The sequence below is a fragment of the Pangasianodon hypophthalmus genome, chromosome 20 (assembly GCF_027358585.1).
Source record: "Pangasianodon hypophthalmus isolate fPanHyp1 chromosome 20, fPanHyp1.pri, whole genome shotgun sequence".
In the NCBI taxonomy this organism is placed as follows: domain Eukaryota; kingdom Metazoa; phylum Chordata; class Actinopteri; order Siluriformes; family Pangasiidae; genus Pangasianodon; species Pangasianodon hypophthalmus.
Genome location: NC_069729.1, coordinates 11,192,113 through 11,215,719, shown reverse-complemented (window position 1 = coordinate 11,215,719; position 23,607 = coordinate 11,192,113). Strand labels below are relative to the sequence as shown.

General features: G+C 38.8%; 2 protein-coding genes across 3 annotated transcripts; both read right to left on the bottom strand.

The window, feature by feature from the left end:
- Positions 1 to 17: 17 nt before the first annotated feature.
- map1lc3a (microtubule-associated protein 1 light chain 3 alpha) lies at positions 18 to 10,741 on the bottom strand. The gene is made up of 4 exons (XM_026932751.3): positions 10,566 to 10,741; positions 5,104 to 5,159; positions 4,772 to 4,878; positions 18 to 1,136 (listed from the first exon to the last, which is right to left on the bottom strand). The coding sequence occupies exons 1-4, from the start codon at positions 10,603 to 10,605 to the stop codon at positions 974 to 976; spliced, it is 366 nt and encodes a 121-aa protein (XP_026788552.1). The 5' UTR covers positions 10,606 to 10,741; the 3' UTR covers positions 18 to 973.
- Positions 10,742 to 13,365: 2,624 nt separating this feature from the next.
- Positions 13,366 to 19,920, bottom strand: dynlrb1 (dynein, light chain, roadblock-type 1). 2 transcript variants are annotated; one of them, XM_026932973.3, is made up of 4 exons: positions 19,769 to 19,920; positions 18,875 to 18,950; positions 16,899 to 17,066; positions 13,366 to 13,763 (listed from the first exon to the last, which is right to left on the bottom strand). In XM_026932973.3, exons 1-4 carry the CDS (start codon positions 19,769 to 19,771, stop codon positions 13,720 to 13,722), a joined length of 291 nt encoding a protein of 96 aa, XP_026788774.1. In that variant the 5' UTR covers positions 19,772 to 19,920; the 3' UTR covers positions 13,366 to 13,719. The 2 variants fall into 2 exon arrangements, with proteins under 2 accessions (XP_026788774.1, XP_034170385.1); XM_034314494.2 differs by having other exon boundaries at positions 19,823 to 19,880.
- Positions 19,921 to 23,607: the final 3,687 nt, after the last annotated feature.

Below are 23,607 nucleotides of genomic sequence, written 5' to 3'. Positions count from 1 at the left end.
GGGGATCTGTTTAGCTGTTTTTGTTTTTTTTTTTTAGGTCCACAAGCTAACAGTACAGGCTGCTGTTTCATATGCGCTCCAGGCCACAGTCACACGCCACATTTTAAACCTGGGGACATTAAGGACTAAAAAAACTACTCCAACCCATATTTAGCATTAATGAAACCATAAGCAGCATTAGCCAGCTCAGCTGCTTCCTGTTTTCTCTTTCCTAGCTCAATTCTCCTATATTGACTTTAATTCTGAATTGAACAGAGGTACGGCAATTTCACTGAAAGGGAAGGGAACATGGGGCAGGGTACAAGAGAATAAGTATTACAAGTTCTGAAGATTGGTTTGGAGCCTTATTTGGAGGGCCTGTACATACACTGAGGCCCTACTTTAAAAGCTAATACATAAAATTTTATAGGAGTTTACTAAGATTTTATTTTTGCTTTTGAAGAAATATCTTAAAATCTCACTCCAGCACTGATTTGCTGATCACTACAAGCAAGCAGGAAAATGGATCACCTAAACTACTGGAAAACTACAGACAAATCTTTAAAAAAGAAAAAAAAAAAAGAATACAACAGACACTCGCCTACTTACATTGACATGAAACGTGTTACTAATTATTTTAGACACTGGCCCTAATAAAAGCAATAAAATCAAAGAACATAGAATCAACTGAAGCACAAACAGGGCCAGAGCGCAACAGCTCCTTACACACACAGGCTAATATTACTAAGTGGAATAAGAGAGTCAAGTTGATAAAAAGGTTAAACGGGCAAACTAACAGGTACAGTAGTGCTGTCATATGCACACTCGTGTCATAATGAGACACAATGAACGTGGTGTTAACGTAATGATGGCAGGAGAAAGGTACGTCTTACAGAGAGAAACAGAGAGATCACAGGGCTACGGTTAGCTGAAACCTGCTTTCTTTCTCCTGGCTTCTTTTGGCTTTCTCCATCACACGAGGCCAGTGGAGAACTTAGCAGCCAAATGTCTCCTGGGAGGCATAGACCATGTACAGGAAGCCATCTTCATCACGCTCCTGCTCATAGATCTCGGAGATAGGGGTGGACACACTGACCATGCTGTGCTGGTTGATCAAGAGGAAGAAGGCCTGAGTGGGGTTCAGCTGCAGTCGACGCCTGCAGGCCAGAGTAAATAACACACGGAAAATAATAAGAACACACCACAGGAAGAGAGCATTTAGATATCCCATTTAGATAGTAAAGCAAATGACTATTTAAATGAAACTACACCAGGGGTCTCAGGAAGTGTCAGTGTGGCTGCATGTGATAAACTGGTTAAACTGGAGCTACGCATGACTCCATGTGCTTACTCATTTACGCTTGGTCTTCACATGACAAAGACTACATTCACGTTACCAGGTTGAGGTGAGACAAATCTGATTTTCTGCCTTAATGTGACAGATCTTTTTTTTTTTTTAGAATTGCATGGACACTGAATCCGATCTTTTCAAATCAGACCTGAGCCAGTTTTGTATGTGGTCAGATATAGATCAGATATGTGGCCATGAGACATGAATGAGAATAGTCAGACTGGAATAATGTGGCTTATACGACCACATATCATGGTCATCCTCATCATCATCCAGTGTCAACAGAGCAGCAAAACAACAATGGAGGACAGCAACAGCAGTGACTATATTCAGTGGAAGGAAATTGGTGATTAACTTGATATTTGGGAAACCGATTCAAGCAAAACTAGAACGAACCTACTAAAACCAAGTAGTGTAGTGAAACAATTGCCCAAGAAATAACTGTGCGCATGTGGAGCATTTTGTGGGATAGTGTTCTCATTAAAGACAAATATTGGGTCACTTGAGGTTACATGTGAGACCCCCAAGACAGACAGATCCAATCTGCGCAAAAAATTGGAATTGGGCAAGGCTTGAATCGTGAATGCAACCTATTAGGTGTGACTAATACTTGAATGGAATAAAAACCTGCACCCAAGTTAAAGACTGTGTCTCTGTGGGTCATGTGTATGCTTCAAACATAATTACCTAAAAATAATTGGTGCATTTGTATCAGCAAGTATGAGGGGAATAAAATGCTAGTTATTCAATTAAGACAATTCTCCCTGACCTGATAAACAGAGATTTTCTTCCCTTTTTCTAATATTTTAGCTGACCCAAATCAAAATCAGCCTGCAGCTGAGCAGATGCAAAATTGTGCATTCAATTGAAACATAAAAAAAAAAGTATTTTCAACTGGGTTGAACTCACTATTGTATGTGTCCCCTGTGGAATAGAAAACAAACCCCTGATCTGGTTTATTTTTCCCCTTTGTAACACTGCAACTCGAAATCAAAGATGATTTCATGATCTCCAATTCAAAACACAATCTCAAAATATAGCAATATTAATTTTTAAGATTAGATATGGAAATATGGAGCAAGGCTGAATATGAATTAGATGCTAGAATCTATTTGCTTTTCATAGTGTTCTGCTCTTTTTTTCTTTCTTTTTTTTTTGGAGACAAAAATGCAGAATGAGTTTGGAAGAAATAATAATACATATATTTGTTCTATTCAATTAATTATTAGCTGTTGCTACAAGTCTACCATGGAGGATTAGATATGTCCATAACATTTCTGAAACACTAAAAGCAGACCTTTTTTTGTTTTACCACAAAAAATAAGACCTACACTCCTGGGCCAAGCCCAGAATTGCAAACATTAAGGTTTTAATGATCTTAACAAATCATTGGTCAGAAAATTTGCAAGAATGAAACAAATGCACTCTTGAGAGCTCCTGTGCCACCACTGGCTGGTTTACTTTTGCTGCAGTGAACTGTTTGGAAAAAGCTAGAAACAAGGAAATTCACTTATACAGTCTTCTCGTATGCAAAGGTAAAATCATGATAATGTTTAAAATGTTTGATGTAAAAACACATGTCTGGGTGTACAAAATTTTCCAAAAATATCTTCTGGGATGTTTTTTTTCTTAAAAGATTAGTCGTTATTTGGTTATCTGCCACACCTGATGCCATCCATCAAGGGCCACAAGGCTTAAACACAAGGCTTACACATTTAAAGAAATCAAAGAGAAAAGCTAAGCTATATTAAATTCCTTTATCTATCTGTTTAATTCTTGCTAATTTTCTGACCAATGATTTCTTATTAAGTTTTTAATGGTCTTAATATTTTGCCATTTTGGGCTTGGCCCATTTTCTTTTGCCCAGGAGTGTATGTATGAACTGTACATTTCATCCACCTGTAAGAAAGAACATAGGAATTACTTCTTTCATAGTTTAGCAATTATACCACAGCCAACCCTAACAATTCCATTTCATAATGGAAGACACATTGTAATTTTTATTCATTTATAGATATGTTTAATTTTGTGTAACATCTGCAAAATATATTCCTGTTATTATTATGGTTTAGCAGCTATAAACAGTCATTCCCTCACCGGCCACTTCTTTCTTCTCTCTCTTGAAGTTAATAAGACAAAAAAATTGCAGCTTGTCATGTTACAGAGAAACTGCGAAGTGCTCTGTCTTGAAGAAAACCTAAAGTTACAACTTTACCTCTGATTGTTGCAAAGTGCTGACAGAGGAGACTCCTTCCAAAAATGTTACACAAATGTCTCCTCACAGACTTCACCATATTCACAACTGTTTATGTGAAATGTCTGCCATGCAAGTCCTTATGTAGGTTGTTACTACATAAAAGATAATGTATTACAAAGAGCACATTAATATAAACCTGTGATTCGAATTACAGTCAGAACTACTGCCAGAGCCGCTGTTAAAGAAAATTAACCAGCAACTTAGGATCAATCAGAATCAAGAACTGAACAGTGAAGGAGAAGTATAAATATGCTGAGCAGGCCCAGCTGATCTCAAATTTGGTGCAAGATGGCAAGAGAAAAATATCTCAGTGACTTTGGAAGAGGGTTAATTTTTGGGGCCGGATGGCAGGAGCTTCAGTCACAAAGACTGCTCAAGTGACTCAAGTGACTAAAGGGAGATCTGCTTTCAGAACTATGGGAAAGACATCACTAAATAGGGTTGTAAATCTAAATAGCACACATTTAATGAATGTTTAATGCTCATGCATTAGTGTGATATGTAAGAAAACTGTCAGTCAGTCAAGAAGAGCAGTCCTCGACCATATGTTGGTTCTTCCTTTTCACCAGATGGTATAACTAAACTGAATGGAGTGACTTACAATTAAAAAATAATATTTGGAAGGCAAATAACTTAAGTAAATACATTTAGCACCGGCTTTATACATCTTGGTGAAATGATTCCCACCAAACAAAGGCATACTAATAAACATGGGAAATAACCAACTCCTTACAAATGTCATTTGTTGTTAGGTCATCTTGTGTGCCACACTACACTCTGCTCATCTGTTCCTATGAGATGGTGCTGAGTTTGACTTCTCTTCTCTACCATGCTTTGTGGGATCCAACAAGCATGAGACTCTACAGAAGTGACTGACTTTCAATGATAACACAACTAATTTTAGAGCTGGAACATTGAAATGCTTGAGCAGCGGGCTGCTGAGGGTCAGCAGGAACATTAAATCTGTGGCTAAAATCCCAGCCAGCAAGTAAACAAACACGGCCATGTGAAACTCAAGATAGGAGCATGCAGTCTGCAAGTGGCCTTTTTACTCATTATTTTCACAGACATCTTTAGTTATCTCAAGTTTGACCATTTAATATATTTCACACACATTCCGACAGTTTGCAAATTCTTGACAAACTCAGTCTCTTGTTTGACTAAACCAGACTTTCTGCTCTCACCTGATGATCTTCACCAGTTCACTCATGTTGACATGATCAGGCACTAGAAACTTGGTCTTGTCCAAAACAGGAAGCTGCTTTTCTCCCTTATACCTTTCAATGATAACCTAGGCGCAAACAGGTCAAGCACTTAAAAACTTAAAGGACATTGCACTTAAAAATGCAACACACACACACACACACAATATTTATAATGTAATAAAGCACAGCACTTTCTGTGCCCTGTCATCCTGAGAGAGAGACACTGAATCAGAATATCTGACACTGATGATTAGCTAAACTGTTATTCGTTCCTCATTATTTTCTAATGTAATATTTGGAAAGTGTCTTACCGGAATTTTATTAGGATGCTGCTCTCGTATCTGCTGCACTTCCTTGCAGCGATCAGCTGGAAACCAAATAGTGAAATGAATAACCATGTGGTTTAGGAAACAGCTCACATGCACTAATCACAAACAGGAACCATGAAGCACTTAGACCGTCATTGCAAACTAGTCTAATACCGAGGAAAAAACACTGATGAAGCTTGAATTATCGTTAAAGTCACTCAGAACCTGTTCAAGGTCCACACTCTAAACAGAGCAGTTTTATATCAAATACAGTCAGGTCCATAAATATTGGGACATCGACACAATTTTAACATTTTTGGCTCTATACACCACCACAATGGATTTCAAATGAAACAAACAAGATGTGCTTTAACTGCAGACTGTCAGCTTTAATTTGAGGGTATTTACATCCAAATCAGGTGAACGGTGTAGGAATTACAACAGTTTGCATATGTGCCTCCCACTTGTTAAGTTAATTGCATAACAGTCCACTTCTTTCCCTTCAAAAACTCTTTGGTTGCTTTTGCAGTATGCTTTGGGTCATTGTCCATCTGCACTGTGAAGCGCCGTCCAATGAGTTCTGAAGCATTTGGCTGAATATGAGCAGATAATATTGCCCGAAACACTTCAGAATTCATCCTGCTGCTTTTGTCAGCAGTCACATCATCAATAAATACAAGAGAACCAGTTCCATTGGCAGCCATACATGCCCATGCCATGACACTACCACCACCATGCTTCACTGATGAGGTGGTATGCTTAGGATCATGAGCAGTTCCGTTCCTTCTCCATACTCTTCTCTTCCCATCACTCTGGTACAAGTTGATCTTGGTCTCATCTGTCCATAGGATGTTGTTCCAGAACTGTGAAGGCGTTTTTAGATGTCGTTTGGCAAACTCTAATCTGGCCTTCCTGTTTTTGAGGCTCACCAATGGTTTACATCTTGTGGTGAACCCTCTGTATTCACTCTGGTGAAGTCTTCTCTTGATTGTTGACTTTGACACACATACACCTACCTCCTGGAGAGTGTTCTTGATCTGGCCAACTGTTGTGAAGGGTGTTTTCTTCACCAGGGAAAGAATTCTTCGGTCATCCACCACAGTTGTTTTCCGTGGTCTTCCGGGTCTTTTGGTGTTGCTGAGCTCACCGGTGCGTTCCTTCTTTTTAAGAATGTTCCAAACAGTTGTTTTGGCCACGCCTAATGTTTTTGCTATCTCTCTGATGGGTTTGTTTTGTTTTTTCAGCCTAATGATGGCTTGCTTCACTGATAGTGACAGCTCTTTGGATCTCATCTTGAGAGTTGACAGCAACAGATTCCAAATGCAAATAGAACACTTGAAATGAACTCTGGACCTTTTATCTGCTCATTGTAATTGGGATAATGAGGGAATAACACACACCTGGCCATGGAACAGCTGAGAAGCCAATTGTCCCATTACTTTTGGTCCCTTAACAAGTGGGAGGCACATATGCAAACTGTTGTAATTCCTACACCGTTCACCTGATTTGGATGTAAATACCCTCAAATTAAAGCTGACAGTCTGCAGTTAAAGCACATCTTGTTCGTTTCATTTGAAATCCATTGTGGTGGTGTATAGAGCCAAAAATGTTAGAATTGTGTCGATGTCCCAATATTTATGGACCTGACTGTATACTCATTAATGCTGCTTGGCATTTGATCTTAACAGCAATAAACATACAGCATGACATATTCTCTTCTCATGTTGTTACAGTAAAGCATAAAATAACCGCTATTAAACAAAGACAGGTCTGTTGCTTAGTCAACATTGTGTTCACACCATAAACAAATAAAAAATCACCTTATTATTTCAGCGAAGATTCATTCTGAGTATAATGTGTATTCAAGATCAGGAACATTAGGCAAGTGTGTGCCATCATGTTTATTAGTCAGAGCCATCAGAGCTTTTTATTTCTGAACTGTACACCCGCAGAACCCAAATCAGTTACATCATGTTAAAATGTAGACCAGACATATATGATGTCATTTATAACTAGCATTTTTCCTAGTTTTATTAAAATGGTTTGGCTCTAGTTGACATATTGAGATCTGGATTAAACTGGTTCAAGTGACCAGTCAACTAGGCGTATAATAAACTGAATAATAATTACAACAAGGTTAACAGTGATTTTAAAAAAAGTCCCTTGTGAGCTTGTCACTAAATTTGATAACATTTTAGATTCCTTTACCGACTTTATATGAGTTAGGAGAACAGGTTCGGTCTTCCTACCCGATTTGCACTTGTGCATCCATTGTTCTTAACAACCAGTCGCTGATCACCATTGGCCCCAACAACCAATCACTGATCACTATTGTTCCCAAAGACCAATTGCTGATCACCAATGTTCCTAACAACGAATCACTGATCGCGCGTGTTACTAACAGCCAATCGCTGAACACTAGGGGAGTAACATTTGCACTGTTTATACACCAGAGGTCCCAATCTGCGCAACCCATAGAGTTAAAATTCAGAGTGTGCACAGGCCCCTATAGCTCTGTATCACGACAACCATCACGTATTATATGTTATATGGTTACACGACCAGGTAATAATCATTTAAAGAGAGCTCTACAGTAGTTTTCAAACAACACTAGCCCCGCGCTGCTGCGGCCTGCAGTGCCCAAAAAAATACTGCAAAACTCATCCTGAGCTCTATTCCCGGTTCAAATAACGCCTCAGGTGCTGCAATGGAGCTCATTATGTTTCAGTCGATCATTTTCCCCAGGTCAGAGACTTCGTTTATTTATTCAAATTTTTTGGAGAATTTATAAATTTGTTTATTTATTTATAAGATATGGTGAACATGTTGTACATTTTTATCTACAATATTAAATCTCTGTTCATAGCAATTTTTGATTTATTTAGTTAAATAAATTTTTAAAAATGCACACTGTTTTGCATTGTTAATGATTCAGAAATATAAATGGAGTCTTTTCAGTCGTAATTTTTCTTCATTCAAATTTTGTTCAAAATACTCTGAGAATTAAATTGAATAAAATCATGAAGCTAGTACGGTGAATCGAATCGAATCGAATTGTGACCAGAGTGTATCATTACACCTCTACTGATCACCACTCTTCCTAACAACCAATCACTAATCACCATCATTCCCAAAGACCAATCACTAATCGCCACTGTTCCCAAAGACCAATCACTACTCGCCACTGTTCCCAAAGACCAATCACTACTCGCCACTGTTCCCAAAGACCAATCACTACTCGCCACTGTTCCCAAAGACCAATCACTACTCGCCACTGTTCCCAAAGACCACTCACTACTCACCACTGTTCCCAAAGACCAATCACTACTCGCCACTGTTCCCAAAGACCAATCACTACTCGCCACTGTTCCCAAAGACCACTCACTACTCACCACTGTTCCCAAAGACCACTCACTACTCACCACTGTTCCCAAAGACCAATCACTACTCACCACTGTTCCCAAAGACCACTCACTACTCACCACTGTTCCCAAAGACCACTCACTACTCACCACTGTTCCCAAAGACCACTCACTACTCACCACTGTTCCCAAAGACCACTCACTACTCACCACTGTTCCCAAAGACCAATCACTACTCACCACTGTTCCCAAAGACCAATCACTACTCATCATCGTTCCCAAAGACCACTCACTACTCACCACTGTTCCCAAAGACCAATCACTACTCACCACTGTTCCCAAAGACCAATCACTACTCACCACTGTTCCCAAAGACCAATCACTACTCATCATCGTTCCCAAAGACCAATCACTACTCACCACTGTTCCCAAAGACCAATCACTACTCACCACTGTTCCCAAAGACCAATCACTACTCATCATCGTTCCCAAAGACCACTCACTACTCACCACTGTTCCCAAAGACCAATCACTACTCACCACTGTTCCCAAAGACCACTCACTACTCACCACTGTTCCCAAAGACCACTCACTACTCACCACTGTTCCCAAAGACCAATCACTACTCACCACTGTTCCCAAAGACCAATCACTACTCATCATCGTTCCCAAAGACCAATCACTACTCATCATCGTTCCCAAAGACCAATCACTACTCATCATCGTTCCCAAAGACCAATCACTACTCACCACTGTTCCCAAAGACCAATCACTACTCACCACTGTTCCCAAAGACCAATCACTACTCACCACTGTTCCCAAAGACCAATCACTACTCACCACTGTTCCCAAAGACCACTCACTACTCACCACTGTTCCCAAAGACCAATCACTACACTTCCTTGTTCTTCATTTTATTTGCATGAATAAAAGCAAGTCATTAAATCTGTAAACGTTTCCTTCATGTCTATTTCCCGACTCCTCACTACTACTGCTTCCTTCTTCATGATAGCACGTTTTGATATGCAAATGATCAAGATGATTCAAGGAGTATGGAAATGAGCCGATGACGTCATGTGGCAGCTTTGAGAGACTGTCCCCTGAAAAGAGCTGGCAGCAGTGGAAAACCTGCACTCTGGAGGGGAGACATCTGCATCCTCCTCCATGGCAGTCTGTCACCAGCTTGGGCCTATTTAGGGTTAAAATGCTATTTATGATGGAATGTCAAAGGCTGGGCCACAGAATGCCTGCAATTACATGATCCTAAAGCTAACAAACCTATCTTAAAGCAGTAATCTTTACTGCGCACATTATAAAGCAGCATTTCATGCTCCTCCCTTCACACACCCAATCCTCTGTGTGGAATATATAGCACATCAAATTACAGCATCATGTTCCACAAACACGTGTATCAGCTGACAGCCACGAGCTGCTTTACTGCCAAACAAGTGGTCAATTCAATTACAATTCGCTCGCTAAATCACCTCTTAAAATCCTCTTATTCTCAGTAGTAGCTACTTAGACTAGCTTGCAACTTACTACCACATATGACACACAATGACGTCATCAGCTAGCTAGTTAGAGAGCTCATGTTTCCAAAACATGGCCGTCTATAACATGAACAGCTCACGTTATAATGACTCTGCAGTGTTTACATGACATCTCTACACCGCCAGCTAGCAAAATAATGGAGCATTCCTCATGCCCAGCTAGTCCAGTAAGTGTTATAGCTGGTTAGTTAAGCAGGCTAATACATATCTACAGCTAATAAAGTGACTGTAATATATGTCATGTTAGCCAGCGCACAGTGACACAGCTAGATGATTTAGCAAAGGAACGTTAGCTGAAAAAAAAAAACAAACAAAAAAAAAAAAAAAACAGGCCCGACAGCTGTTTACTGAAATATAATACTAAACTTACTAAAGCTGAACAGAGCAAGGTCAGTAGTTAAGGCTAACTAGCTACCTGTTAGGGGGATGATGTCGAAATTAACAAACATTAGTTGGCTAAACATGCAGCTAACTAGCTGCTAGTGAACACCAGCTACATGGTAAACAAACACTGCTGACAAATGACAGCTTCTCAGCTTGTAATGAAACTTACCGAATGTCCTCCGCTGTTTAAAAGGTCTGTCGGATGGCATGCCTGCAGTCTGAGAGAAGCAGATATTTCAGCACTTTCCGAGCTGTTTAATGTTTTGCTCCGAGCTCGCTGAAGGTTTCAGGCTGATCTTCAGACTCGCTGTGTGTCAAAACAACTGCACAATGCAAGAACCCAGGCGCGTGACGTCACGCCGAACCTTAAAGGGACACGTCACATGGTGGCGTTTTAAACACAGACCTGTACAACAAGCAGCTACTTCTACACCATGCAGTACAGGTTTCTATCAAATCTTTTCATATTAGTTTCATGTTATTGTTATTTCTATACACACTTATGCTGCAAATCTCCTGTTCTACCACCTGTTCTACACGGTGCTGATCTGCTGACTGGGGAGGCCACTTTAGCCCACTGAACTCATTGTCATGTTCATGGATCCAGTTTGAGATGACTTGTGCTTTGTGACTTGTACATGGCACATTATCATGTTGGTAGTAGCCATTAGAAGATGGCCATAAAGGGATGCACATGATCAGCAATGATACTCAGATAGGCTGTGGCATTCAAAAGATGCTTGATTGGTATTAACGGACCCAAAGTGTGCCTAGAAAAAACTTGCACCGTTACACCACCAGCAGCAGCCTGACCTGCTGACACAAGGCAGGTTGGGGCCATGGATTCATGCTCTTTACACCAAATTCTGCAGCAGAAAGTACGATTCATCAGACCAATATAGAGTGAATGCTTTTTAGTTGCTCCAGGAGCTTATTACACTGTATTTCATCCTTATCTTGAGCAATATTGCACAAGCAAGATTGCAATTATACTGAATATCAGCATGGCTTTTCAGCCATAGTTAATCAGAGCTGTGCCAACATTCATTCAAACAGCACTATTGTGAGCATGATATTGCTTTTTGCAACTGTTCTATAAACAAGAAATTAATATTGAGTAACCAATATTTTGGACACAATATGCCCAAATGGTCTGTTTATTTTGGCTCCGCTAAAGGAAATAGATCCTAAAGAAGCCACACTCACTGATCGCCTGTCACCTAACCCTAACCCTAGCTTGCTGCTTGTTGGGCCTATGTTGATTCCCATTAAAACTGCATCCGCTGAAATTAGCTTAGCTTCTTCCTTTTTTTCGTCATCTGACAATCTTTCATATTTTAAGTCAAAAATTATATTCATGAAAAATCTATCATTTGCCATATCCACTGACATGTTACTAATTCTATTGTTGTAACAGTTTCAGTGGGACTGTTGCTAGAAGTGGAGTATTACGTGGCAAACACAGACAAGCAGAGTGATACATGCAGTGAAATGTCCCAGTGCAGTTATACTAAATATAAGTACATTTGAAATGCCACTCGTCCAATCAAATTAGTGAACCGGAAATAACTGTTGTATAATTGCCATTATACTAAAGCACTGTTGATTTCTCCATTCTGATTGGTCAGTAGGTTTGATTGATTAATTAATTTTCTATAACAGCAGCTCAGATGATAGTGGCAGCTGTCATTCGAATCACAGGCTTATATTAATATGAGCCTCATTCTAAAATGTTATTGTTTCTATAGTAACAGCTCATTCACAGGGACTTATATCTACATGATCTACATCTAATAATAAACAGATTAAAATAACAGAAAACAGAAAAGAATCCTGACAATGCCACAGTCAAGAGAGTAAAACTGGGCGTGCTCCCTGGGTTGGAGTGGTGACACTGCTGTCTGTCATGTCAATCAAAGCAACTCTAGCCAAGTGTTGGCATCTGTGAGATCATGTACGGTATACAGGACAGGACAGATAACTTTCCTTTGAGTGTGTTGTGCTGCCCTGTGATGCAGCACACTCGGAGCAGCTCGAAAAGATGCAGAGATTGGCTTCTCAGAAGTACATTAACCTTCTCTCTCCTCGGTTGGTAGTTTGCTAGTGGGTGGGAATTGGCAAGACCAAATTGGAAAGAAAATAGGGGGAAATTCCAGAGTTATTGATGTTATTTAACAAAGGAAAGGGTATAAACATTGATATAGTGAAGTTTTCTGCAAGTAGACATTTATGTAACATTTAATTTTTTTGACATTTACACTTTGTAGCAGTCAGAAAGTTTTCTGCCATGAGAAAGTCTGAATAGAGAAGAGGAGACACACTTTCCATTCCTTGGTAACATAACAAGCTTCATTGTTTTTGTCTTATTAACTTCATGAGAGAAAAAAGAGAGGCTGGTGAGGGAATGACTGTTTATAGCTGCTGATCTGCATAAGTGGAAGTGTAACCAGATAAGTAAACTAACCACAACTTGTCCACATTAAATGCAACAAGAAATTGTTAAAAAGCACATGCTGTTCATTAATCAATTTAAAAATGTTGTAATAGCTGGCAAATTGCTGCGGTATATGAGGAGCAAAACACTTGGAGACGTGCTGTTATAGAAAACTATTCAACTTTGGTGTGGTAACAGTAACTCCACTACACATTGGGCCCCATCACACCAACCTGTCATGGAGTATTCTCCTAAAACAGCACACCCGTCATGTTTTATTCCTCACTAATTATACCAAAGTTTGTTTAAACACATCATTTTCACAACATACCACTAATGTAGTCTGCAAGTCAACATTTCCATGACATGTAATATAAACATTACAACATTTTAGTTTAATTCATTCTGGCAGCCATCCAGGAGCTGACTTAAATGGTCACTGCTTAGGGACTTTGACTTAAGAACTGTTGACGTGAGACTCAACTTGCACTGCAATATACCAGTATAACACATCAAACATACTTCATCTCAACACTTTTTTCACACTGTGGGTTTTATTGTTGCTCATGACAGATAGAGAAACCTTCGACATTTAGCTCCTCTTTTATCTTTATGGTGAGAAATTGTTTGAGCATTGGCATAAAAAGCAAATAAAAGAACAATAAATTAAGTGGATTAAACAATTTAGGAAAAAAGAAATACTGGAATGATAAGGAATAACAGAACATCAGTGCACCCTGCATGTCACTAATGTTGACAGAGACCATATTGCCTATTAGTGTCAGATTATATGACGTTAGCTGTACACTTACATAACTACTACATGAACAAAATTCATTTTTCTGCAGAAAAATTGTTTAAATAAAAAAGTATACAGAAAACAGCATCTTTACTCCGTGGGGTTCTGAATGACTATCAGGAAATAGTCCTTATCTGTGGAGAGAGAAGAAAGGAAACAGGTTAGTGTGAGATAAATGTGAAATACGTTTTCCTGGTAAAAATTGGTAACTGGTAAAAACTGGTAAATAAATTGCACTTAAATGGGCTTTGATGCAACAACCTACTGGATACCTCCTAATTGGTTTTCTGACAGCAGTATGTTGCTGTGCCTTCATGTTTAGTTTCCATTTCTGTGATTATGTTATGCCCAAAAATGTCTTATTTAAAGATTTAATCTACTACTTAGAAAAACAATCCTAGTTTTTCTAGAATTGGTTACTGACAGCAGTAATACTGAGCTCCACCGACTTCTACTAACACCTACAAATAATTGCTGAGAGAATAAAACATAGGTATAGGCTTGTGATGGGAAATCGGGAAATGCATATAGATTCCAACTATCATGACAAATAAAGTGTGCTGTGTTTCATAATGTGTCCTTTTCTCCTACTCCCACAAACCTTACCAACCTGCAGTCAGACTTCAAAGCAGAGCAGCAAAGCTTGTGTGCTTCCAAACAGATAAAGACGTGAATGTTTTGAACGGATATTTATATTACAGCGTGTTGTTCATCAGGGCGACTTCACTATACAACAATTCCATCTCTTCTGCTGTTCACCACAAGCACATGCAGTTCATACCATTTTATTTCAATTTTATAATGAGCTTAGTTACAGCTAAGAACCCGTTACATTTATTTACATCCTGACTTTAGTTTTGCAAGCATTGCTGAACTTTACAGGTTGTAATGGCTTCCATATAGCCACTTCTGTGTGGGACAGAGTATTTGATGCTATTCACAACAAGTAGAGAAAATCTTGACATTTTATTGGAATAAAGAAATCACAAAGCTAAAAACAAGGGGTCTAGGCCATTCCAAGGTACTCTCACATGTACGTCAAAAAACTGTCTCCCTTCCCACACCCCACTGCCATCTCACTTCCTGTTTAAAATGGTTACATCCTGGCCCCATTAATTGCCATAATGTCCATTACAGTAATTAAACATATGAATATATTGAGGAGCCATGAAAATATACAGGCCAAAGTCCACTAAGATTCACAAAATACATAATCCACAGAAAACAATATTATAGAAATACAAAAAATGAACAGTCCCCAAAAATTTTAAAGATAGTCCAAAAATATGTTTAAAATAGCAAAATTGCCCAGTGAGCCCACTAACGTCATAAACTGATATAATCATCTATAACAAGGACTACATCTCCCGGCTTTAATAAAAAAAAAAATAATAAACTAAAAAAAATTTTTAAAAAAACAGCTGACTCGCACACACAACGTAAAACACCTATGTCTGGCCACGCCTCCTTCCTCTAATACACTCTTGGGTGGGATGCCAGTCCAATGCAGGGAACAATGCACACATACATTCACAAATTCATTCACACCTAGGGGCAATTTAGCAAAGCCAAATACACATGTATTGCATGTTTTGGGAGGAAACTGGAGAACCCTGGAGGAAACCCACATGGACATGAGGAGAAGATAGACAGTAACCCAAGCTCAGAACCACCCACTGTATTATATAGTATAATAACATATTGTGATAGGGATATCTGGTTGAAATATGAACATCAAGTAAAAATGAAGAAGAAACTGCTGTAGTCCTGTTAAAGTCCCTTCATGAGTGTTTCTTGAAGAAACTCAGGCTACTTAGGTTGACCATCTGCTCGATCGTGGATTAAACATGAGAAAGGCTGAGAAGCGAGTCCAGCTCAACAGGAGCTACTACACCGCTGCTTCCATCATCAGGATGTTTATGATGCACTACATGTACATATCCTACTGTACAATGTAGGCCAAAACTATTCATTCCAATGCTGGTCAATATTACAGTAGTGTAATTGTTTTTTCAAGGCATATACACAGAACTCACAGACATCCTGGTGGATCTGTGGTGGAAGACATTAACAGGGGTGGAAAATAACAAACCACAAGTACTCTTGTTACAGTATCTTGTTAGCAGCATAGTTCACTTTTTTAGTATAATAAAATTGTTGTACTTTTACTTGAGCTTTTTTTTTTTAATACATTTATTTTTGATCACCATTGCAAAGTAAAAAAAAAAAAAAAAAAGTAATAATGTATTTAATTTGGTGTCCGAATACTTTTTTTCCCTATTAATTTTTATTATTATGAATGCATACTTTTTTCTTCATATTTTTCAGCAAGAGGTCTAAGGATATTATGTGTGTAAATTTGAAATGGATATATGCATATGGAAGCATAATAAATAACAAAAACAATAGTATCTGAATACTTATTTATCACTGTATAAAGCACACCTACCCAGGTATGTGTCAGACTTATTTATTTTTAAGATCTATATGTTCAGGGTATATTTCTGTGGGAAAAACTGCAGCACATGTTTAAGAACAAGTAGGTAAAGTAGGTGAAATTATCCTACCACCACCATCAATGCAGTAACATGTTAGCAGTTTAATTTCAACTGCAATGAAAACACTGAGCTGGATGAGTGACTATGGGTAATATGTCTCCCCAAGATGCTGTGGCTAGACCCAATCAAGAGACAGGATTTCTGTGGGGTTTTTTTTGTTGTTGTTGTTCCTGTTGTTGTTTAGTTTTCTATTTGCCACCACTACCCCAATGCTACTTAAAATGATGTAGGTGCATGAAACGACTCCTGGTACGGTTATAGAGAGTAACGACACTTTTTCTGGAATACAGCTACATGCTACACTAATTAACTTAATTATATGCAGACTAACAGAAAAAGGAAACTGAGAGACAGAAATAACTAAATACCTTTTCCCAGTGTTAGTCTTGGATTGCATATATAACTGCGAAATTTCTGAATGTACTTTAATGTCTTTATGTACTTGTTAGTGAATGAGTTGCATGATGTGTGTCAGGAGTAAAGAAAATATTAATGTGCATTACAGGTCTGGAAACAGTGGGCGAGGTTATGATGGGGACATTCGGAAACAGTCAATAAAATACATAATAAAAGTGACTGAAAACACTTATTAAACACTTGCTGAATTTATTCATCAGGATCAGAATTACTAGGCACAACAATATAATAACATTCACACACAGACAAAAGACAGCAACATACACAGAGACAGAGAGGATAACCTTTCATTACCTGGAGCAATCATAATCTCATTCTTCTTGGAGCGAACCCTGAGGAAAGTGAGGTCATTCTGTGGGTCAATGTCCCTCACTGTACTCCGTGCTTTCATCACTAGCTGGTGGATGAGGCCTGCGTACTGCACTGTACTCGCGTTATCCAGAGTGGTTTTAATAGGAATGCCTAGGGAGAGGAGACACACAGAAACAGAGAGAGAGAGAGAGAGAGAGAGAGAGAGAGAGAGAGAGAGAGACAGACACAGACACACAGACAGACAGACAGAGAGAAAGCACAGAGGGGCAAGAAGCAGAAGGCAAAAGCAGGACAGCAATCATAGCTTTGTTTAAATTTAGCTGACTTTATCATGTGATGTTTTCATGTCATAACTCAATATTCAACTAGTTAAAGAGACTCTTCTAAGTAATTGATAGCGTAAGAAATAAACCACGAGAGGGGATGCTGTTATAGAAAAAAATCTGTGAAAGAGTGGTATGATGCAGCCCAGTGCATGGAGGAGTTACTGTTACCACCTCAATGTTGACTATTTTTCTACAACAGCAACAGCTTTATTAGTTTTATAGCACAGCATTTTATCAATGTTTGTAATTTTTAAATATAATAAGTACAGAGTAACATGACAAACTGTGCTGTTATACAACAGTAATGAAGGTGGGTGGGGAAGGGGGCAGGGGGATGGTGCGTTTAACAGCACAGACAGGAGTGTGTTGTTCCACTTAGACCACAGAGATTTACCAATGATTGCAATGTTTAATTTATTGATGAATGAGTCGCACATCTGAACGGTTTATAGTTAAATTTAATGTTGTGGAACGTCCGAGAGACAAGTTCGTTCCTGTTCTCACTTACTTTATAGGTGCAATAAACAGTCATTCCCTCCCTCACTCTCTCTCTCTCTCTCTAAAAACGCAGCCTATCATTTTACCGAGAAGCCAGAAAGCGTAAACTCCTCTGTCCTGAAGACTTTCCTTTGCTGGGAAACTCTGGCTGTTATAAAGTGCTTACAACCAAGATTTCTTCTGTAAATGTTAAATAAATGTGCCTAACAAACATGTCACCACATCAATGAATTGTTTATACTTTGTTAAACATCAACATATTTTTTAAAATCCATTTATTATTAGTCTTAGATTATGTGGCACATCTGCGGTGCAAGTTCCTGTGTATGAGTTGTTAGTGTAGAAACAATAACGTATCAGAACGTGCGCATTAATATAAACCTATCATTCATGTTATAGCCGGAACTACTGTCCAAGCCGTGCTGTTATATAAAATAACACGCACCTTCTGACCAATCAGATTCAAGCTTTCAACCGCTCTGTGGTATAAAGAATAACATCATGCTTTTTAACCATTTACTGTTACATTTAATATTGTAGAACATCCACATTACAGACTAGTCATTCCCTGCCTCGCTTTTTTCTCTCTCTTGAAGACCAAAAAACTGCAGCTTGTTATGTTACTGAGAAAGCGTAAACTCCTAAACTCCTCTGTCCTGAAGACTTTCCCCATGTTGGAAAACTCACTGACTGTTACAAAGTGCTGACACTGGAGACTTCTTTCATAAATGTTAAATAAACGTCTCCTTACAGAAAACGCCACCATATCAATGATTACGTTTTTCTTTGTTAAATAACAAGACTATTTCTTAATCAATTTATTATTAGGCTTAGATTGCATGGAGGTTCTGCTGTACAAGTCCCTGTGAATGAGCTTTTTCTACAGAAACATTAATGTATCAGAATGAGAGCATTAATATAACCCTGTGATTTGGATTACAGTCGTCACTATGCTCACAGCTGTGCTGTTATACAAAATTAATCTGCAACCAATCAGCTTTGAGAACTGGACAGCGCTGTGGTATAAAATCAGGTTACTGGGTCTCCACAGGTGGTTTAAAGAGCTGCTCACACACAGATTCAACATCTGATGAATCTCGAAGAAATCATTAAAGTGATCGGTGTACTGTTTACCCTCGGAGTTGACGATGATTATTCCTTGCACTCCTTTCTGACTCTGGATTCTCTTCAGCGTCTCCTCGACTTCAGCCTTCACACAAAAACACAACAGCCAACTGAAATATCTGACAAATGACTAATCATAACTATATTTATGGGAAAACACTCAACATAACACAAAGCAGAGTACCAATCTCTGATTTCTCTCTCTCTCTTTCTTAAAGACAAACTGAACTCTTATTAATCCCTCATGGGGAAATGACACTGTTACAGCAGCATGATGGTAAGAATATTAAATCCGAGGAAGCAGATAAATAAATGTAAATATTACTGTAGTATTTTCAATATGACAAGAATACAGAAAGAATGGGAGCAGCGTGATATGTAATGCAGGAAATATCAGAAATGTGGGAAATGCAGCCTGTGTCAGAGGATTTATTTACTGCTGTTTGTGTACCTTGTTGTCTTGCTTTGGCAATACTGTAACAGTCATGTCAATAAAGCTCACTGAACTGAACTGACAGTTAATATTAGCACTAGCTTCTTTAGCTACCGAGCTAGCTCTAACTAGTTCATTATAGCTAACTAGCTTCATTATAGCTAGCTAACGGATTAACGTTAGATAATAAGACAAAAGTCAGTCATTTCTGAACAACGCAGAATCAATTACTGTGAACTGTCACCGGCTGTCAAAGGCTGCTAGTGTGAAATTAGCATGCTAACAAGCTAAGCGGCTAGCTAGCAACTGAATCCCGTTGTATGGCAACGCCCTGTAACAGTAAAGAGAAGCTACTACAGTTAGCAAATATTAGCTTGGAGCAGTTCTCCGTGAATTTTAAGAGCTGGATAACATATAATCATACATTCATGGTGAAATAAGGTACCGTAACAAAATAATAAAGTACTTGCCATTGTTAATTATTTGTGTTACTATAAGAATCCCAGCTGCAGTTTCTGACTCACTTGCATAGCATTGGTCGAGCTGCGCTCTGATTTGTTGTTGAATGTGAATTGGCAGGAAGTTAAACGCTGTGTCCTCTGCAGCGCCACCTGCTGGTGTGGGGGAGAACTGCCGCAATAAACACAAAAACATCACCTCACTCACAGCAGCGGTGCATGGTTAGCATGGTTAGCATGTATGCCTCACACTTCTAGGGTTGGGGATTTGAATCGTGTGTGTGTGTGTGTGTGTGTATGTGAGTGATTGTGCCCTGTAATGGGTTGGCACCCACCCAGGGTGTCCCCTGCCTTGTGCCCACAATCCCCTAGGATAGGCTCCCTGTGAGCCTCTGTAGGATAAGCAGTACAGAGGATGGATAATGCTTTTTCTATTTATTAGATCCATATAACTTTTTATTCCTGAACTTTCTGACTGAACACATTAGACTTGTTTCTGAGTTTCTGAGGTTTAGATTAAACCTATTCTATTGAAGTGACCAGAGAAATAGACTAATAACTATAATAACTCATTAATAATTAGTATAACTTTGATAATGGTGGGTTGTGATTTCCACTGCTGTAACTAAATTCTTTTTATTAATTAATTAATTTATTTATTTTACAGTTTTACAGTCTACAGTTACCTTTTCTAACTTTATAATGACTTTACAGTGAATAAAAATACAGTAACTTTGGTTTAAGTGAACCGCAAATAGAGAGAAATGTACACTGTAGCATGACATAATGATATACTACATTTTCAGACTTGTTTATTTCCACCAGAAAAGAATCTCAATATATTTTGATTGCATTTTGATTGATAAGCAAGAAATATTTGAGTAATTGTACCTTGTTACTATACTATTATTACTATGAGATATTTATACTTTACTGGAGTATTATTGAAATTAAACACTTGTACTCTTACTTAATTGTATTTCCAATGGAAAAAACATGTAATTTTTCCTTACAATTTTATTTAGACCTTCAAAGTACATGTTACACAAATCTTGAAGGTCTCTTTTCTTCTCCTCCACCCAATAACTGTACTTTATAAAGAAATCAAATGGGCTCTCATGTGTTTGATTTACATTTCTGTTTCAAGCATCCAATAAAGTTCATCTGCTTTGTCTGCCTACAAGGTATTGGTTAATTTGATATATTTAACTAAGTTTTCAGTTCAATTCAATTCATTTTTATTTGTATAGAGCTTTTTTAGAAAGGTCATTGTCTCAAAGCAGCTTTACACAAACAAAAGTAAAGTGAAGTGTGTGTGTGTGACGTCTCTGATGAGCAAGCAGGGCGACGGTGGCAAGGAAAAACTCCCTGAGATGGTGATAGGAAGAAACCTTGAGAGGAACCAGACTCAACAGAGAACCCATCTTCATATGGGTTTACACTGTAGTGCACATGTGTGTGTACAATGTGTGTTGGTGTAGTCCATGGAAAACAGCTGAAGCGTCTTCGTGGTAGTATGAAGCAAGGGGGGGGGGGGGGGGGGGGGGGGGCTGGGCTTCTGGATTACCAGCAGCTCAGGAGTGATGCTCATCTGGTCCAGAGCGTAGCGGGGTCTGGATCACCGGCAGCTCAGGAGTGATGCTCATCTGGTCCAGAGCGTAGGGGGGTCTGGATCACCGGCAGCTCAGGAGTGTAGCTTGGCAGAAAGAGAAGGAAAGTGGTTAGGTACACTCACAGTCACCGTGTGGAGATAAAACTTAATGAGGAGTGCAGGGGACTCCGGCAGGACTAGCTATAACAGCATAACTAAAAGGAGAACCAGGGGGAAACACAGACGTGAGAGATCCCAGATATGTAAGGCATGCAGTCACTCTGCCGTCACAAACCTGAGTGACTAACGAGAGTGAGGAAGACAGCATCCAAACACACCAGATCACCATAACACTCAACATCCACAAGTCCCCCAGATCTACTCCTTTGTCTAAAACACTAGTCGCTAAATGCTAGGTTAAATAAATAAGTCTTCAACCTCGACTTAATAGGTTAGGAGTAATATTTTAAAATCGATGCGGAATCTTACTGGGAGCCAGTGTAATGTAGATAAGACTGGCATGATATGCTCATACTTCCTAGTCCTAGTAAGGACCCTCGCTGCTGCGTTCTGAACTATCTGAAGCTTATTTATGCATCTAGACGAACATCCAGATAGTAAAGCATTACAGTAATCTAATCTGGACGTGATAAATGCATGGACTAGTTTTTCAGCATCACTTAGCGAAAGTATATTTCTAATCTTAGCGATATGTCTGAGGTGGAAAAATGCTAACCTGCTTACATTATCTACATGCGCCTCAAATGAGAGATTAGAGTCTATAATCACACCGAGATCTTTTACTGTTAGACTACTTGAAACAGAGAGACCATCTAAAGTAACAGTGTGATCTCTAAACTTACTTCTAGCGGCTTGTGGTCCCAGTACCAGAACCTCTGTTTTTTCTGGGTTTAGCAGGAGAAAGTTGCTTAGCATCCAGTCTCTTATGTCTGTCGCATATGCCTCAACTTTCTTTAACTGGCTATTCTCATCTGGCCTAGCTGAGACGTATAACTGTGTGTCATCAGCATAACAATGGAAGCTAATATTATGTTTACAGATTATGTTACCTAAAGGGAGCATGTATAACGTGAAAAGCAGTGGGCCTATGACTGAACCCTGCGGAATGCCATATTCTACTCGATAACGTGCTGAGTGGTCACCGTTTACATCTACAAACTGATAACGATCGGTTAAATAAGATCTAAACCAGTCAAGGGCTGAGCCCTTAATTCCTACGACCTTTTCCAGTCTGTGAAGAAGGATATTATGGTCAATAGTGTCGAACGCTGCGCTAAGGTCGAGTAAAATTAATAGACTAATGCAACCCCGATCAGAGGCTAATAGCAAGTCATTGACTACTTTGACTAATGCTGTCTCTGTGCTGTGGTGGGGCCTGAAACCTGACTGATAAAGTTCATAGATATTATTACTTTGTAGATATGAAATTAGCTGCTGCGCTACTACCTTCTCTAGTATTTTAGATAGAAAGGGAAGGTTTGAAATCGGCCTATAGTTAGTTAAGTCGTTAGGGTCAAGGTCTGGTTTCTTTACTAGTGGCTTAATAATCAATGACAATCAGCTAATTTAAGTGATTTTGGAACGTACCCATTGCTCAGTGAGGAGTTAACTATTTTAGGCAGGGGTTCAGTTACGGTTCCAACTATTTGCTTAAGAAGACGTGTTGGTACCGGATCTTTGCCTGTTTCCTTTGCTAATACCAGGTTGGACAAGCATCAATTCCAGCAGATACAATTGGCTGAGCAGCAGGTAAAATTCTAGCTAATGGTAAAGATTGGTTATTTACAGAATCAAACAATATGGCATTAGTCATGCTCATGACCAAATACTAAATGATGTTTTCAGGCAAAATGGCATAGCGCAGTTATTAATCACAGTTAATATCACAGTTTTAGATATTAAAAAAGTTAGTTTTCACATGAAGACATGACATTAACTTAATGTTATTAGTTAAAGAATTTAAATTTTTTATGCTTGGGTACATTTAAAAGCAAGTTTTTACTCTCACTTCCAATTTTGGCTAGATACTTCCACTTTTGGCAAGATTTTGACTGTACTATACTTTCTGTACTATACTATAATTTCTCAGCACACACACACACACACACACACACACACACACACACACAGTCCCTGGGGGCTTCCCTACCTTTAAATCTCAGATTTAGCCACGTCTATCAAATAAACCGATTCTAGTTCTCCTCAGTTTTCCTCAGATCATCAGCAGCAGGACCGACTG

Excerpts from the sequence above, each read along its gene's own strand:
- map1lc3a (XM_026932751.3), bottom strand. The coding sequence starts at position 10,605 with ATGCCATCCGACAGACCTTTTAAACAGCGGAGGACATTCG. Across the intron at positions 5,160-10,565 it reads TAAACAGCGGAGGACATTCG|CTGATCGCTGCAAGGAAGTG; the intron begins GTAAGTTTCATT and ends TTTGGTTTCCAG. Across the intron at positions 4,879-5,103 it reads AGCATCCTAATAAAATTCCG|GTTATCATTGAAAGGTATAA; the intron begins GTAAGACACTTT and ends GTTTGCGCCTAG.
- dynlrb1 (XM_034314494.2), bottom strand. Across the intron at positions 17,067-18,874 it reads AATCATCGTCAACTCCGAGG|GCATTCCTATTAAAACCACT; the intron begins GTAAACAGTACA and ends TCCTCTCCCTAG. Across the intron at positions 13,764-16,898 it reads TGAGATTATGATTGCTCCAG|ATAAGGACTATTTCCTGATA; the intron begins GTAATGAAAGGT and ends CTCTCTCCACAG.